The sequence below is a fragment of the Aptenodytes patagonicus genome, chromosome 7, assembly GCF_965638725.1.
Source record: "Aptenodytes patagonicus chromosome 7, bAptPat1.pri.cur, whole genome shotgun sequence".
Classification (NCBI taxonomy): domain Eukaryota; kingdom Metazoa; phylum Chordata; class Aves; order Sphenisciformes; family Spheniscidae; genus Aptenodytes; species Aptenodytes patagonicus.
Genome location: NC_134955.1, coordinates 70,217,732 through 70,234,040, shown reverse-complemented (window position 1 = coordinate 70,234,040; position 16,309 = coordinate 70,217,732). Strand labels below are relative to the sequence as shown.

General features: G+C 63.2%; 1 protein-coding gene across 1 annotated transcript; it reads right to left on the bottom strand.

Moving 5' to 3' along the window:
- Window positions 1–117: 117 nt before the first annotated feature.
- Window positions 118–15,647, bottom strand: NID2 (nidogen 2). Its single transcript, XM_076345757.1, is given in 23 exon segments — window positions 118–864; window positions 952–1,064; window positions 1,858–1,981; window positions 3,022–3,179; window positions 3,717–3,888; window positions 4,113–4,242; window positions 5,094–5,263; window positions 5,473–5,694; window positions 5,873–6,109; window positions 6,748–6,990; window positions 7,079–7,198; window positions 7,299–7,442; window positions 7,539–7,667; window positions 8,067–8,210; window positions 8,525–8,743; window positions 8,917–9,117; window positions 9,416–9,661; window positions 9,739–9,888; window positions 10,535–10,965; window positions 11,238–11,319; window positions 11,322–11,469; window positions 14,409–14,717; window positions 15,459–15,647. Coding segments are annotated over 23 exon segments (4,092 nt in total). The 3' UTR covers window positions 118–853.
- Window positions 15,648–16,309: the final 662 nt, after the last annotated feature.

The window sequence follows — 16,309 nt, the reverse complement described above, 5'->3', positions numbered from 1 at the left end:
CTCTGCAGATTCCTCTCTTGCTGAGGTCCTGCCCTATGAACAGCTCGCTCCTGGCTTGCTTGCTGCTTCTCCACTCTCTACCCTACAGCTGAAATACTTAAAAACTAAATCCAAAGGGAAACTTAACCATTTTATTCAGTTATTGAAGTAACCTAGAAAAAGTGAAGCGTTACAACGTAAATGGTATTTCTGAACATGTATTGGTCTACACTGGGTAGGTCTATGAAGGCACTTAAAAGAACCAACAAGCATGAACAGATCAATTCTAGCATATTCTTCTAATATAAATACTAAAAGACATGCATTGAGGCAGCGGTGAAAATACAGAACTGTCTTCTGGAAAATCTTCAATGCCTTTGCCATATCACGTAACTGTTCTGCACACTGCTGGAGCACACACAGTCTCTGTCTTCAGGGCTGTCGATTACTTAGACCCAGCAAGATACTGCATCCAAAGCTTCCCGTATGCACTTATTTTTTTTCATAAAAGGACCTGTTGGTCAGATTGTCAAAACTACTAAAAATGAATCCATTCTTCTTCCAATAAAATAAAACATTTGAATAAGAAAACTATGTTTTAAATTTGCTTGCATAAGCAAGAGATAGAGTAATGGCCTAAGAGTCACAGGACCATTTTTTGGTAATCTATCGATGTTTTTCACTTTTAAAAAATACAGTAGTAAAGACTTGAGGTATAACTTCAAAAAATACTTGATAATCTTTTGCAGGAAAGTAGGTCGCTTCGTTGGCCTCGGTTAAGGGGCTTCCCCCTCAGTTGTATGCAGTGACAGTTTTCTGGGTCTGCAGTTCTTTTGGGTGCAAAGATTGTTGTTTCTCGCAATAGCAGTTGTTACTATTTCCTTGCTGCGGAGAGAAATGGGTATCTTTAGCGTGTCAAGCACATAGCGGCCGTCAGACAATCGAGAGGGGGCGGGTTTCCTTGTGTTTTACCTCCAGGGCAGTAGGGATAAACTGCAGTTATTCCATAGAGATGCGATCGCTGCTCTGGAAGATACTCATCGGTAAAGGAGCCAGTTTCTTTATCGATGGCTATCACACCATCCCTGGTGATAAAAGGGGGAGAAGTGCTTTACTCATCTGTGAAACTTGCGGGTTTTTTTCCCCTCGTCTACACGCATTTAAGAACAGAGGCAGCTAAAAAGATTGCTCTGAACACCTGCAGAACAAGTGGAAAGAAATTTGCCCTGTGAAATCTACATCCAGCTCATTCAGTGCATTTCTCTTTGGTGATGCAGAGTCACAGAGACAGCCTTCCAAGGAGACGTTATCTCCCCGAGTCCCCTCCAAGCATGGCAAGCACTTAAGTGTTTGTGGTAATCTAAGATTTGATTGAAGTTTTGAGAGCTTCCAGCTGGAGTGGGGAATAGAGGCGAGTTCCTGATGCTGTGAGGGCCTTGGGTGGCGGGGGAGAGGGAACAATTGAGGACAGAATCTTTTCTTTGACTCAATCTAGATTCAGAAACTCGTGCCAACTTTTATTTTAAAAAAAAAAACAAAACAACCAACCACTATTTCTGTCCTTCCCAGGAAGCTGGGGCTGTTTCTAAACAACTGTTCTGCGCTGAGATTTACAAGCGGGTGCTGCTGAACATGGCGCTGCAGGAGACCCAAGAGAGCGCTCTGGTGAGGTTCCAGGACTTGGGACCGGGGAGCAGGCTGGGGACAGTGGGCGTTCCCCCCCCCCCCTCTAGCTCAAAGCCCCTCCAAGCTGCTCGCTAGCACGACTCCGGCAGGGAGTGGCGGAGGCTGCCTTCTGGCTGCTTAGGGGAGCGGAGCCCTAGGAACCGCTAGCTCAGCGCTCCCAGCCGTGGGAGGGAGCGGGTTTTCTTTCCTTACCGTCTCCAGTCCGTGTGGTAGAAGTGATTGGCGTAACTAATGATGCTGAAAGGGTAGTTGAGGTTGTTCTGTATGACGCGCCGGCCCGTGCCGTTGGGGAATGTGCACTCCAGGTGCTTCGTTCCTTTTCAAACACAAGACAGTTACCAGGCCACACCCCCCCCCCCCCCCCCCCCCCGCCAAACGCGTTCTTTGTATTCGCTAATGTTTGAAACAGCTTCTCAGCCTAAGGATGTAGCAGCAGCTCGTGCTGTGAGTCCCCCAACCCCATCACACCAAGTCCTTCGGGGCAGGACAGCGGAAGGGTAGAGAGGCTCACAGGTAGCAATGGGCTAAAGACGTGTATAGCTGGTTTTCCCCTCGAGGCTTAGTGTGTTGTAGCCTGATCCGTCCTCGGTGAACACAGAATCATAGAATCATTGAGGTTGGAAAAGACCTAAGATCATCGAGTCCAACCGTCAACCCAACACCCCCATGCCCACTAAACCACGTCCCTAAGTGCCTCATCTACACGTCTTTTAAATACCTCCAGGGATGGGGACTCCACCACTTCCCTGGGCAGCCTGTTCCAATGTTTCACCACTCTTTCAGTAAAGAAATTTTTCCTCACGTCCAATCTAAACCTCCTCTGGCGCAACTTGAGGCCATTTCCTCTCGTCCTATCGCTTGTTACTTGGGAGAAGAGTCCGACCCCCACCTCGCTACAACCTCCTTTCAGGTGGTTGTAGAGAGCGATGAGGTCTCCCCTCAGCCTCCTTTTCTGCAGGCTAAACAACCCCAGTTCCCTCAGCCGCTCCTCATCAGACTTGTTCTCCAGACCCTTCACCAGCCTCGTTGCCCTTCTCTGGACACGCTCCAGCACCTCAACGTCCTTCTTGTAGTGAGGGGCCCAAAACTGAACACAGTATTTGAGGTGCAGCCTCACCAGTGCCGAGTACAGGGGCACGATCACTTCCCTGCTCCTGCTGGCCACACGATTTCTGATACAGGCCAGGATGCCATTGGCCTTCTTGGCCGCCTGGGCACACTGCCGGCTCATGTTCAGCTGGCTGTCGACCAGCACCCCCAGGTCCTTTTCCACCAGGCAGCTTTCCAGCCACTCTTCCCCAAGCCTGTAGCGCTGCATGGGGTTGTTGTGGCCCAAGTGCAGGACCTGGCACTTACCTGCATCTGCCCAACAGAGCAGCTTGGAGAAGGGGTCGAACGTCAGGCCATTGGGCAAGCCGATGTCCTTGTTCACCAGGACCCTCCTGTTGGCTCCGCTGACAGTGGAAGTTTCGATTTTGGGTGCTTCACGATTCCAGTCCGTCCAGTAAAGGTTGCTTGGGAAATAATTACATAATGAACAAACAGGACACACAACAGTAAGGAGCGGTAGGAGATTATCGGCTTTCTCTTCGTTACTGGTTCTTGTCAGGAGAGAGGCCTGGTTTTCCCCTTAACAGTGCCTGAAAAAAAATCTTTATTCGATTTGAAAAAATCTCTAAAAGAAAACCAGAATGATGTCAAACATGTTTACGACCCAAACTGTAGCTCCTGGACGAGGGCGAGCCTTAGGAGTAGCACATTTTGTATCGCAACAGCACCCCAGAGGCACAGCTTGTGTTTTCAAACGCCAGGCATGTTTCAAAGCTTTTAAAAATAATGCACATCCTGACACTGAAACAGCAGGTTTAGCCAAATCCTGAATTATTAAATCAAAGAGGGGGTGGGGAACAGAGCCAATCCCTCCTACAGGGTGTGCAATGTAGGAGAGCTGCTCCCAGGGTCAGGACGGGGCCTTGGCACCACTGTGTGCGTCCGACTCACACCTTGCAAAGCCCTGCGTGCAAAGCCCCTCCAGAAACGCTGCTGCTCACCCTCGGACGGGGTCCACTGCGATGGCCCGGGGGTTGACGAGCTCCGTGTCGAAGAGCACCCGCCGCTCGGAGCCGTCCAGCCGGGCTCTCTCGATCTTATCCAGGCCGCTGTCGGTCCAGAACATGGCTCTGCGCAGGTGGTCCACCGCCAGCCCCTCGGGGCTGATGAGCCCTGCCGGAGGGATGGACGTGGTCAGTGGCTGGGGACATGCTGCTCCTGGACCTGTCACGGTGCCTCGACCCGCCTGACCCACAGCCAAGGGATGTGAGCGCAGACGGAGGACCCCAAAGCAGGAGGACCCCAAAGCAGGACAGCCCCAGAGTGGCGATGGGCACAAACTGGCGTGGACCCACGGATGTGGCTTTGGGCCGATGTCACTGGTGATGGGAACACACCTGAGTTGATCACGGTCTCTGGCTCAGCGCCTGGCTCCAGACTCGCCCGGCTTATGGTCCGGCCGGCCACGTCGGTCCAATAGATCGTCTTCTCCCGGCAGTCATAGTCGATCCCCACCACGATGGAGCCCTGCCAGGGTCGGGAGAGGGACACACGGTGAAATCCTGCCTGGGCCACGGCCAGGAGGCTCAATGAGCACCCTTATCCCACCAGCCCGCATTGGGAGCTGCCCGGGGCACTCTGCGAGATGCAGCAACGGGGAATGACGCTCAAGATTCCTCCTCCCCAGCAATACCCAACACTGACGGGCTCCTACTGCACACCCCCGGCTGAATCCTGCAGCAGAGGTTTTTAGGCCAGCTGTCGCAGGCACACACCCACGTCCAGATGGGTTTGAAACCCTTCGGCTCAAGGAGAGACCGTTCCAACAGTGAAGCCAGCCCGAGGAATGACCTTCAGGATGGGGAAAGGGAATACTTGGCGAGGTGTTTCAGTTCCCCGGGGTGCAGGGAGGGTCGTGGCCCAGCTTTCAGCATTCTCCCTCGGTCTGGCCTGGCTGGAGATGCACGTGGCCACGCTCCAAGAGGAGTCCGAGGAAGGAAAAAGGCAAGTTTTGCAGCAGAGACATGCAGCTGGCAGCCCGGGGCCCGTGACCGATGGCTGGGGGAGCTCTGCGAGCACTCGTGCTCCTTCCCTTTGCAGGCAGCCCCAGGTTGTGACCTGCCCCTCTGCTGGGGGACGGCTGGAGGAAGAGGTGAGAGCGCTCCTCCTCCATCTCGGCGCCAAGGCAGCCGGCACAGCCAATGTCCCCACAAACCAACATCAACCTTCGAGAGGTGACCCCCCACCCCTGCCTCAAACCATCACAGCTCAGACAAGAGTGGTCCAGGGAGATGCGAAACACAGAGTCGCAGCATCAGCCCGTCCCTAACTCCCTCCGGTGGTCCTGCACCCTGACCCTGGTGCTGGAGATACTGTACATGCAGGGAGAGCAGGGTCTTCGCCGCCTCCTTCTGCAGCCGCGTGCCGTTGAGCGGGAGGTAACCGATCTGCTGTCCCTGAGCGTAGAGCAGAAAGGTCCCCGTGGCCGGTGGGGACACGTCGGGCCGGGGCGAGGGCCGGATGCTGGGCGGTGCGACGCTGGGGAGACCTGGCACATAAATGGGGGGCAGGGGGACGGACGGACAAAGAGAGAGATGGCTCGGGGAGCATCGGCCCCTCAGCTCTGCACCCAAGCAGGTGCGGGGTACAGCTCCAGGAGCCCGTGCTGTGCTAGACTGGGGGGGGGTGGGGGGGGGTGGTGTGTGTGTGTGTGTGTGTGTGTGTGTGTCAGTCACACTTGGGGTGCCGAGCTCTTACATGGCGGGGTGCTGCCAGGCTCCGAGCGCGTGCCCTGGATCTCCCTGCCGCTCTCATCCACGCACCAGCAGTACCCGCTGTCCCCGTGGCACTGCAGTGGGGTGAAGTCGCCCCCCGCGTCGCACTGCGGCACATACTGGTCGCTGCGGGGGCTGCCCCCGTAGTGCTCCAGCAAGCTCTGCCGCCAACGCTCACACATGGTGCGGGGCCGCTCCGTGGGCTCTGGCACAGGGAGGGCAACAGTCACCCCCCCCCGTGATGGACCCCGTGTACAAGCCTGGGGGACTGAGGGCTTTGCCGGAGCCCTGGGTCCCCCTCTCCTTGCTGGTGCCACTCCATGCTGAGGATGCTGGGGTGCTGCAGGGAGGGGAAGGTACCCCCCGCTCCCCTGGACACTGACCTGGGCTCCCGCAGCGAGGCGGCGTGCTGCCCGGCGCCGTCCGCGTGCCGGCGATCTCCTGCCCCGCGGCGTCCACGCACCAGCAGTGCCCGGTGCTGCCGTGGCACTGCAGGGGCCGGTACCGGCCCTCCTCATCGCACTGGGGCACGTGCCCGTCGCCCACGGGCGAGGGTCCCGGCAGCACCGCCCGTGGGTACAGCCGCTCGTGTTCACAGGGGGTCAGCTGCTGGACAGACTCTGCCGGCAGCAAAAGCCCCCGCCCCAGGCTCAGGGGGTGCCACGCAGCTCCCCTGGACCTGCTTGGCACCCAGGTTTGGCCCCGCTTCACCCAGAGCTGCAGGTGCTGGGTGATGCTCTGCTGGCACCGTTTGGCCTCCTCCCTTGGGCTGGGGGGGGGCCGGGGCTGCCCCTCTCCAGCCCCCTCGGCACCCCGTGGCTGTCCCCTCCATCACAAGATGACACAGAAGGTGCCCCAATGGCCACTGCCACTCTAACCCCGTGGGCCAGGGCACCCTGAAGACCCAGGAGCCCCCCACCGAGGTGCCCAACCACCCGTTTGGCAGCACCCTGCACCCAGGCCATGGCAGAAAAGTCCCCGGTCGGGTGGTTGGGTCCCCTCCGCTCGCCGCAGCCCCGCTGTTCCCACTCCGCTGCTGGCTGGGGCCAAAGTGCTGTAGCCGTGCAGGATGGGCAGGGACAGGCAGGGCTCTGCCTGCTCCAGCCCCACCTCAACATCCTCTGCCACCCAGCGCGACCCACGCGGCCAGCCAGGGCATCTCCTGCATGCCCGCTGATCCCATCGGGATACTGACGAGATGCCAAAGGACCCGACCCGCCTCCCCTCGCCCCCTCAAACGCTGCGGGGCGGCACCGACCTGGGCTCCCGCAGCGAGGCGGCATGCTGCCCGGCGCCATCCGCGTGCCGGCGATCTCCTGCCCCGCGGCGTCCACGCACCAGCAGTGCCCGGTGCTGCTGTGGCACTGCAGGGGCCGGTACCGGCCCTCCTCGTCACACTGGGGCATGTGCCCGTCGCCCACGGGCGAGGGTCCCGGCGGCACCGCCCGTGGGTACAGCCGCTCGTGCTGGCAGGGCGTCAGCCGCTGCGTGCTCCCTTCCGCTGCCGGGAGAGCCAAAACAACAGCACGGTGAGGATGGGGGAAGCCACCCCGGGCAGAGCCGGTGCAGGGCGAGCCGGGCAGCCTTACCGTGCGTGCAGTGGAAGCCATCGCCCTCGTAGCCAGGCCGGCACTGGCAGGAGAAGGAGCCCGGCGTGTTGTAGCAGGTGGCAGCCGGGTGACACGGGTTTTCGGCGCACTCGTCCACGTCTGTGCACGGGGAGGATGGGGATCAGCCGGGCAGGGCACCCCGGCGGCTGCGTGGTGCCACCCCGGCAGGCACCCTGTGGTCCCTCCCGCGCCCCTGTACCAGAGCAGTCGATGCCATCGCCGGTGTACCCGGGGAGGCACTCGCAGGCGGGGCGGCCCCCGGCACGGGGCAGGCAGCGTGCCCGGTCCCCCGGCGCGCAGGGGTGGCTCCCATCTTCACAGGGGTCGGTCGCCGGTGCCAGTGCTGTGGGGACAGGGGGGGTAAGGGGGTGGCCAGGCCGAGCCCCGTGGGGCACAGAGGTCGGGGGGGGGGACCCCAAACGGCGGGGCCGGCACTTACGCACACACGCCTGCCCGTCCTCTGCCGGCCGGTACCCACTGCGGCACTCGCACCGGTAGCTGCCCGGCATGTTCAGGCAGATGGTGAAGGGGCCGCACTGGCTCAGGCCCTCCGCGCACTCGTCCACTTCTAGAGGAAGGGGGAGACACCGGGTGTCCCGGCAGTGGTGGGACACCCCCATTTTCGGGGTCTGACTGCTCCTGGCCTGGGGGGGATGTCCTGCCCCAAGCTGCCCGTCCCATGTCTGCTGCTTCCTCCGTCCCCGCAATGCTCCTGGAGCGCTTCCTCAGGTGCCCCCAGCCCCCAGCAGCCCCCCAGCACTGGGACCCCTCTCAGCACCCCTGCCTCAGTCTCCCCCCATGATTCACCCAAATCCTTGGTGCAGCTCCAGGAGCTCTTGAGACCGCGGATGCTGCGATGCTGTGGCACGTCCCAGCACCCCAAACGGCTGTGGCCACTGTGGTGTCCTGTGGGGGACGGGGTGCACCAGCCCTGCCCCCCCGCACCCGCCCGCAGCCCCCCGCTCACCTCGGCAGCCCCGTCCATCTCTGCGGTACCCGGCCGCGCACTCGCACGTGTACTCCATCCCCACGCCGGGCTGGCAGCTCGCCGTTGCCTCGCATGTGTGCGTGCTGTCATGGCAGGGGTTCACCGGGGGATTCTCGGCATCATCTGTGGGCAAGGGGGGGTGTTGGGGGGGGGGGGGGAAGGCCGTTCCCACTTATATCTGACATAGGCATCACCGCTGTGCCACAGCACCCTCGTCCCATGCAGGGACCCGTGGCTGTGCCACCCAGTGCCACCCCCGCTGCGGCCCCCCCATGCTGGGAGCGCTTCGGCTCAAGCTGCTTGGAAAAAAAACCAACCCTCTCTTTTGGCTGTTTTTGGGCAAAGCGAGCACTCTGCAGCTTTGGGAGCGGGCAGGAGACAGCAGCATCCCCCGGCGGGGCGGGGGTTGGCACCCCGGGGTGGGTGCTGGAGCTCACCTCGTGCTGAGCCGACGCGGGCGGCGAGGGCGTAGCGCAGGACGTGCTCCTGGCCGTCGTAGAGGGCGAAGGCGCGCGCCACGCTCAGCCGCTGCCGGGCGGGCAGGCGGGCGTGCGGGCAGCCGGCGAAGGTGATGTTCTGGCGCAGGCGGTAGGACAAGGTCTGGTTGGCGGTCCCCGCGGCCAGGACGTACTCCCGGTGAGCAGAGGACATCACGGCTGCCAGACAGCAAGAAAACCCCCCCGGGATGGGGGGAGAAGCGGCTTCAGCATCGATGCTTCTTGGACGCTGGGAACCGCAGTGGGGACGGGGCGGTTTTGGGCTGCTCCAAGCGGGGCACGCAGGGATGGCGTGCGAGAAACCGAACCCGGGGCTGAGCACGGGCTCCTACCTGAGCTGGAGTAGTGGTAGAGCTCCTTGTAGGGAGCGATGTGGACAGTGACGTTCTCCGGGAGAAACGGCACCTGGCCCTGGATGTGTGTCTTAAGGCTTAAGTAATTGTCCGGCCCCAGGCCCTCAGCCGTCTGAGTGACGTGGACCGTCTCCTCCCCGGGGTAGAAGGTCACCTCCAGGCTCTGGGTGAATTCGGCACCTGGGCAGGAAAAGGGAACAGGTGGCATTCGGTTGTAGGATTTTTACGGAATACATCCCCAAAGCATCCTTCCCCACTCCTCCGGCACACCCGCGAGGACTCGCAGCAGGGAGGCGACAGCCAGCTGAACCCGGGGAGATGATCGGAGGAGCCATGGGGCTGCCCCGAACCCCCACCCGCACCCCTCATCACCTGCCCCAAGCCACACGTCACCCCGTATCTGAGCCAGGCCACCCCACCAGGAGCCGTGTCCCTCAGAGCAACGGGGCTCGGTGGCGCATCTTGGGTCCCCACTCACCGGTGATGCTGAAGCCGTTCTCGGAGCCAGGCTCCTCCAGGGCGAAGAGCCAGGCGAAGAGCCCGCCGACGGGCAGGAGGGGCAGGAGGGCGCGGGCAGCGGGCTGGGGCACCCCGCTGATGGCCGTGTAGGCTCGGCCGTCGCTGCCCACGATGTAGGCGTGCAGGTCGACGTCCTGGAAGCGGACGGACGCCCGTCCCACCGTCAGGCTCCCACTCACCTTCCCGTTGAGGCGATGCACGGCCCCTGGGCAGGGAGACGGGCAACCCTGGCAGCAGCCGCCTAGGCACGGGGTGCCCGTCCCCGCCGCCCGCCCCGCGTACCTTCGGGCAGGCACTGCCGCCCATTGCCGTAGTAGGTGGCCCGGCAGTGGCAGCAGATGCCAGTGGCGTAGTCGGTGCAGAAGGCGTGCGGGGAGCAGCGCCCGTGGTGCCGGGCGCACGTCTCCTTGCTGGCCGCGCTGTAGGTGAACACTGGGGCCAAGGGCAGAGGGTTGGGGACACGGTGACAAATCCACCCCTCCTGGGGGTGGGCACCCTGCCGCCCCGGTCCCAAAAACACCGTCGGGAGATGGGACAGCCGGCAGCGGCGCTTCCCAAGAAAGCCGCCTGGGATGCACATGGGAGGCTCAGGGTTTCAAACCTGTTGCCTGATTTCAGGCAGATCTGACAGAGGGCGAGAGATCGAGTTCTTGCGTGTTTTTGGGAGACAGCTGGCCAGGGACAGGGCTTTGCTCCCCCGGGCACATGCCACAGCGGCTCCCCAGCCAGCTCGGCGGTGAGGAGGGGGTGGCAGGGCCAGTGTTGGGACCTGTTCCCCGAGCTTCCCGTCCCCCTGAGCTTCCCGTCCCCCCGAGCTCCCCTCCTTGCAACGCAGGGCAGAGCAGCAGCAAACCCGGCGGGTGGGGATGTGGGGCTCCAGCAGCCCCTTGGCAGCAGGATTTGGCTGCGGGGAGAGGAGCTGGAAGGGCAGCAGCTTTGCAGGAGCGATGCCAGCCCACACTAGCCTCAGCCCCGGCTGCTCGGGAAGAGATGAGCTTGCAGCAGAGAGGCCTTTTTTAGGGAGCCACCCACCACGAGACGTCCCTGTTCGCTCATCGGAGGGGCTGCGGCCACTCACCATCAGGGTTAAAATGCACGTCTTCCTCCACGCCAACGCCATGATGCCCGGAGCTGTAGGAAGAGGGGTTGGGGGAGTAGCTCCGCCGGGTGCCACCATCCCCATTAGGGTGCAGCCGGCGGCTCCGCTCCTGCCCCGGGGATGCGGGCAGCCCCTCGGGGACGACGCCCAGCAGCGCCGGGGCGTGGGGTCCGTGGTCTGGATGCAGTGACGTGGCCTCCGAGCCGTGCTGCAGTGGCAGCTCCGTGGACGTGTGGTCGGCACGGCTGTAGAGCGCATGGGCATAGTCGGCGGTGCTGGGGGCATGGGGTTCGGGGCTCTGCGGCATAGGGGGGCTGGCCGCCCCGCTGATTCCTGGCTCCACGTGCTCCAGGGGGGCTGCGCTGCCCACGTGGAAGACCCACACGCCGGGCAGCCCCGTGTTGCTCTCCCTGCAGGACAGCAGCACACACCCATGTCCATCGCAGCCATGCTGGAAACGCCCTCCCCCCAAAGGTACCCACCCTGCTCCGCACCACCCCTCCCACGACCCCAAATGCAGCTCCCAAAAAGCTCCCGTGCACATGGGGCTGAGCCCCCCGATGCAGCCTATCGCCCCCAGCTCGCTCCCCTCCTTCTTCCAGCCTTTAAAAGGCTCCAGGGCTGGGAGAAGGTGACCCTGCTCCCCCTGCCCGCCCCGCACGGTCCCCCAGGCACCACGCACCACTCCAGGTGCCTCAGAGCCTGCTCGCTGCTGGCCAGGCTGTGGAAGAGCCTGTCCCTCTTCGGGTCGTCGCCGTCCCCCGGCTGAAGCCCACCCTGGCCGGCAGCTCCAGCTGGACGTTGTAGGTCTCCTTGGGCCGCGTCCCCAGGAACTGGAGGCCACCATCGGGGTAGAGGAAGATGGCGTAGGTGTCCTTATCATTGTAAGCTATGACCGCCTGGAAGGTGTTGAGCTGCCAAAGGGAGAGCAGGACAGATGGACGTCACAGGAGGGCAGGACCCCAGCGGAGGACTGAGACAGGGAAGGGACTGGGGACACAACAGCTGCCTCCACGCACACCATAGTGCATGTAAGCACGCCAAGAGAGCCCTCCATCAGCCTGCAGACACCTCCCGGGGAAGAGCAGGAGCAGGGGCTGCTCGTGCACGGCCAAACCCCCCTGCAACATGCTGGGAAGGTGCTCAGCATCCTCCACGGGAGCCCATGACACAGCCAGACCACCCCCTCTCAGCTGCACTGGTGCAGGGGTGCCCCTTGGAGCTGTCACACGGGGAGGTGACGGCCCTGTACCGTGCCCAGGAGCATCCCTGGCCATGTAACCCATGCACGCTGCAGCCCGGGAGCCCCTCGCTCCCATCCCCCTCCTCCTGTCCTGCCCCTGACAACACCACCCTCCCTCTATCCCATCAGCACCGGAGGAAAACCTGCGTCCCCCCCCCCTGCTTCCCCCGAGAACAATTTTAGCTTGGTTTCCTCAGGAAAAAACATGCATGCGCTCCCGCCTTCCCCACACCCATACGTCCCGCTATAGGCACGCTGGCTGCCTGCCGTGCCAGCCCTGCGAGCCTTGGGGCTGCGCCAGCCCCCGAGTGAGGCTGCGCCGTGGAGCGGGACCGCAGCAATAACCCATAGATGGGCAGGCTGCGGAGCGAGCACAACCCTTACGAGCCACCGGAGAATCCCCCCCCCCCCCCCCCCCCCCCCGCGTCGCGATCACCCCGAATGTGGAGAAACCAACGCTTGCAGCATTTGGGCCAGCCCCCCACCCTCCACAGGTTCTGCTGTCCGGATAAATAAATATAAGCACGCAGCAGCAGCCCTTCCCCAGGAGCTGCCGGCAGCAGCAAGCTGGCAACGGCGCCTGAGCGAAGGAAAAATGATTAAACTCCCAGTTTCGCCCCCGGAGCAGCGGGCAGGAGGGGTGGGGGCTCCCCCCGCGCAGCCCCCCCCAGCCCAGCCTTGCCTGTCCCCGCAGCGCCAGCCCCAATTTTGGGGCGCAGGGCCCCTGGGGCATCGCAGGGTTTCCCAGCAGCCCCGCGGGATATAAAGAGCCTTGTTGTGCGCGTCGCACACTCGGGCATTCAGAGACCCCGTGCAAAGCGGCCAAAAAGCTCGGGGGGGGGGTGGGGGGGAGATAACCCCCCCCAACCCCGGGGCCGGATTCCTCCCCCACGCAGCCAAATCGCGGCGGCAGCTGCAGGACTCATTTTGCCTTGCAGTGGGCGGCGAGGGGGGACCCTGGGTGACACCACCGCGCTGGCATCGAGGGACGCAGGGCAGAGAGCGAGGGGGGGGGGGGGCAGCCCCCGGCTCGCGGCCGGCTGCTCCCGGCAAAGAGCTGCAAAGGGCAAATTCCAGCCCAAAGAGCAATTTTTGCTCCTGCAGAAGCAGGGTCAGCTCTCGCCCCCCTCCGCAGCCCTGGAAAGCCTCACTGCAGGGACTAGGAGCGTGTCCCCAAGGAGCTGGAGGGGACAGGACGCTGCCCGGCCGGGCAGGGCAGGGGACTGGGGAGCCTCTAACCCCCCCACCTTAACCCAGGTTTCTGCTTTCGAGGCTCAAAAAGGATGAGCCGTGACTTTCCGAAAGCTGGGGGTAAATCCTGGTTCTGAGCAGCGGGAGGGCAGCGTTTCAATAAATGGCATATTTGGTAAGAAAAAAGTGGTGTTTGGGGAGTTTTTTAGCAGTTTTGGCTGAGGGGGAGTTCAGCAGATCACAGGCACGAGCTGAATTTCAGTGTGTCTTGAATGAAGCTTTCCCTGGAGCTGCTCGTTTCCAAGCAAGACCGGTTTCGTTTTAAAACCTGATCCAACTTCTCAGAGAGGAAAAAAACCAATTGGGAAGAGAAGAGGAGGCTGCGTTTTTGACGGCTGCGAGGTCGCTGCGAGGCCCCTGATGGCATCTCTTCAGCTGCTTTCCCAAGTTTTAAATTAGAGGAAAAAATGCGCGTTGTTTCCTTCCAAACCTCGGTTTCTTCCCTTCCTTGGCCACCACTCTTGGCAACGCACTACCGAAGGGCCCCGGAACGGGGGGATGGCCGGCGGGGACGGCTCCGGTGGCCCGTGGGGACCCGGTGGCTGCTGATGGGCTTTGGGTCCAGCCCACCCCAGCGTGGCGAGAGCTCGTCGCCCATCGCACGGCTCCGGGTATTCATCACGAGAGTTTTCCTCTTGCAGCTCTTCATATTCAGCTCGTTTCAAGAAGCCCGTCCTGCCGTCAAGAGCGTCACCGTCACCTCCTCAGCGCGTCATCAACCTAATGTGACGGCTCCTGCCCCAGCAGCGGATCCAGCGTTTTCGGGGAAAGGCAGCACTGTAGGTCCACCCACACGGGAGCCTTATCAGCCCGTGGGTGGAGAGCACAGGTCACCTCCCCGACCCGGCGGACCACCTACGAGCTTGTTTTCCAGAAACAAAATCAACAAGCCACAGCGGAAACTCCGAAGCCGGTTCCTCGCCGGCAGCGTTAAATCAGCGTGCGGGCAGAAGGAAGGACCAGCCCCAAGCCACCGGCAGAAGGTCAGGAGCACGATGGGTGACCTGGGCCACGGCCTCCCCCAGCTGCCCCTGGCCCAACTCTGCCCTGCAAATCCAGAGCCACCGGCACTGTAAAGCTTTGCCTGAAAAGCAGGCAAAAGCCTGAGCTCCTCCAACCGTGGAGTTGAAGGCAACTTCTGAACCTCTTCTGCCCATCAAGCAAAGGCAACAGACCCACCACCGCCGCAGCTCTGAGCAGAGAGGAGAAGCTCCATGTCTCCCCGGTGCTCGTCCAAGGCTGGATCCACCATCCAGCTGCCCAGAAAGAAGAGACTGAGCGTTTCAGGTGCTACACGAGGAAGACTCATCCTCTCACGACACGTAGGATGGGCGTCCAACCTCAGCCCATCGGCCTCACCTTCTTGGAGGGTTTGGTGTCCTGCGAGAGCTCCTGGTAGGCGCCCACGTCCTCCCAGGTGGCGATGAACGCATTGGTGGGCACGAAGGAGCCGGTGGTGTGGGGGAACCCAGCCTGGATGTAGCCCGCAGCCTGGTCCAGCACGTCCAGAGAGTCGTCTTGCCGGTAATAGATGTTCCCTCTGTTGCCGGAGGTGTCGAGGTCGGCCAGGAAGGGAGCAATGACGGGGAAGTCTGTGGGGAAATCGTCATCCACGTACTGGGTCTCCCTGGGGAAATCCTGGGTGGAGATGACCCCGTTGGTCCCCACCTGCAGGGAGAGCGGCGCAGGGTGCTCAGGAGCTGAGGAGGTGTCTCCGTCACCGGTCCCCCTGCCATGTCCCCCCCTCCCCGGTGGAGTGGGGCACAGGGCTGAGAGCCCTGAGGCCGCGTGGCCCCATCCGGCCAGGGAGAAAACAAAGACCTCGGGCTTCTCCATCCCCCAGAGAGCTGCAGCTCAGGGGCCGTCCCAGCTGCAGCCGCTGCTGGCGGGGGAACAGCTGCAAAGGAGAAAGCCCTCTTGTTCCTCCACAGCCGGAGACCCCGGGCAGGAGACAGCGGGAGCGGGGTGGAGGGGGGGAAATGGATGGAGGGAAGGGATGGATGGAGAAAAGACCCGTGCGGTGGTGCAGGGGTGGAGGCAGCAAAGACACATATGGAGGGGCAGGGGTGGGGAGAAGGAGTAAGGGGAGACGGGTGTCAAGGGGAATGGCTGGGGAGGAAGGGGGTGACCGGGAGGAGGGATGGAAGGATGAAGGGGTGAAAAGATAGAAGGAGGGAGGGATGGTGGGACAGAGGGATGGAGAGGAGGAGGGTAGGAAGATGGAGAGACGGGGAGGGATGGAAGGAGGGAGAGAGAGAAGGGTGGAGGGATGGGAAGGACGGTGGGACAGAGGGAGATGATGGAGAGGAGGAAGGGGGGCTGGAAGGAAGAGCGGCGGAAGGCCGGGGGGAAGGAGGGCAGGGCGGGGGGGGGGGGGGGGGAGAAGGGCCGGGGCCAGCCGGGACTCACGTAGAGGCGGCGGGCGGCGCGGCCGTAGAGGCGCAGGGCGCGGCGCAGCAGCACCCCGGGCGAGCTCTCGTCGTCGCCGGGCCGCAGCCGGGCATCGCCGCGGGCCGGGCCGTGCGGCAGCAGCCCCCGGCGGGGCAGGGCCGCCCCCACCGCCAGCACGGCCGCCAGCACCGCCGCCACCGCCCGCATCCCGCCGCCGGCCCGCGGGACTCCCCCCCCGCCCTCCCCTCCTCGACGGCGCCGCCCGGACCCGACGGGGCGAACCGGAGCGGAGCGGAGGAGCGGAGCGGACCCGACGGGACGGTCCCGACCCGGCGGAGGGAACCGGAGCCGGCGGGGCGGGACGGGGCGCGCCGCTGGCGGGGCGGGTCCAGGCCGCGGCCGCGCCGCCATTGGATCCCCCGGCCCCGGCCCCGACCAATCGGGTCTTACCCCAAAATCCGCCCCGGGCTCCAACACCCCCCCTCCCTCCCCCCCCCGCCCCTCCCGCCGCCTCCCCCGCCCCCCTCCGGGCTGGGTACCGCGCTGGCATCCCGGGGGGCCGGGGCCTCAGCGCTGCTGCGGGGGGGAGAGGGGGGATCCCCCCCTTCGTGCCCCGCCGCTCCCCGGGGCCCCGCATCCCCCCCCCCCCCCCCCCCCCCCGCTGCAACGCCCCCGGAGCCGGGCCCGCAGCCAGCCGGGGTCGGGGCCGGGGCCGGGGCCGGGGCGTGGGCGAGAGGCCCTGGCCGCTCCCCGCTCGCTCCCCTCGGATCGCGCTCCCTTGAGCCGGGCAGAAACGTGACTCCTTATCCACGGGGGACCGGGGGGTGGACGGGGGGGGGGGGGATGGGGGTGGAAAGCTGGAACAGCCA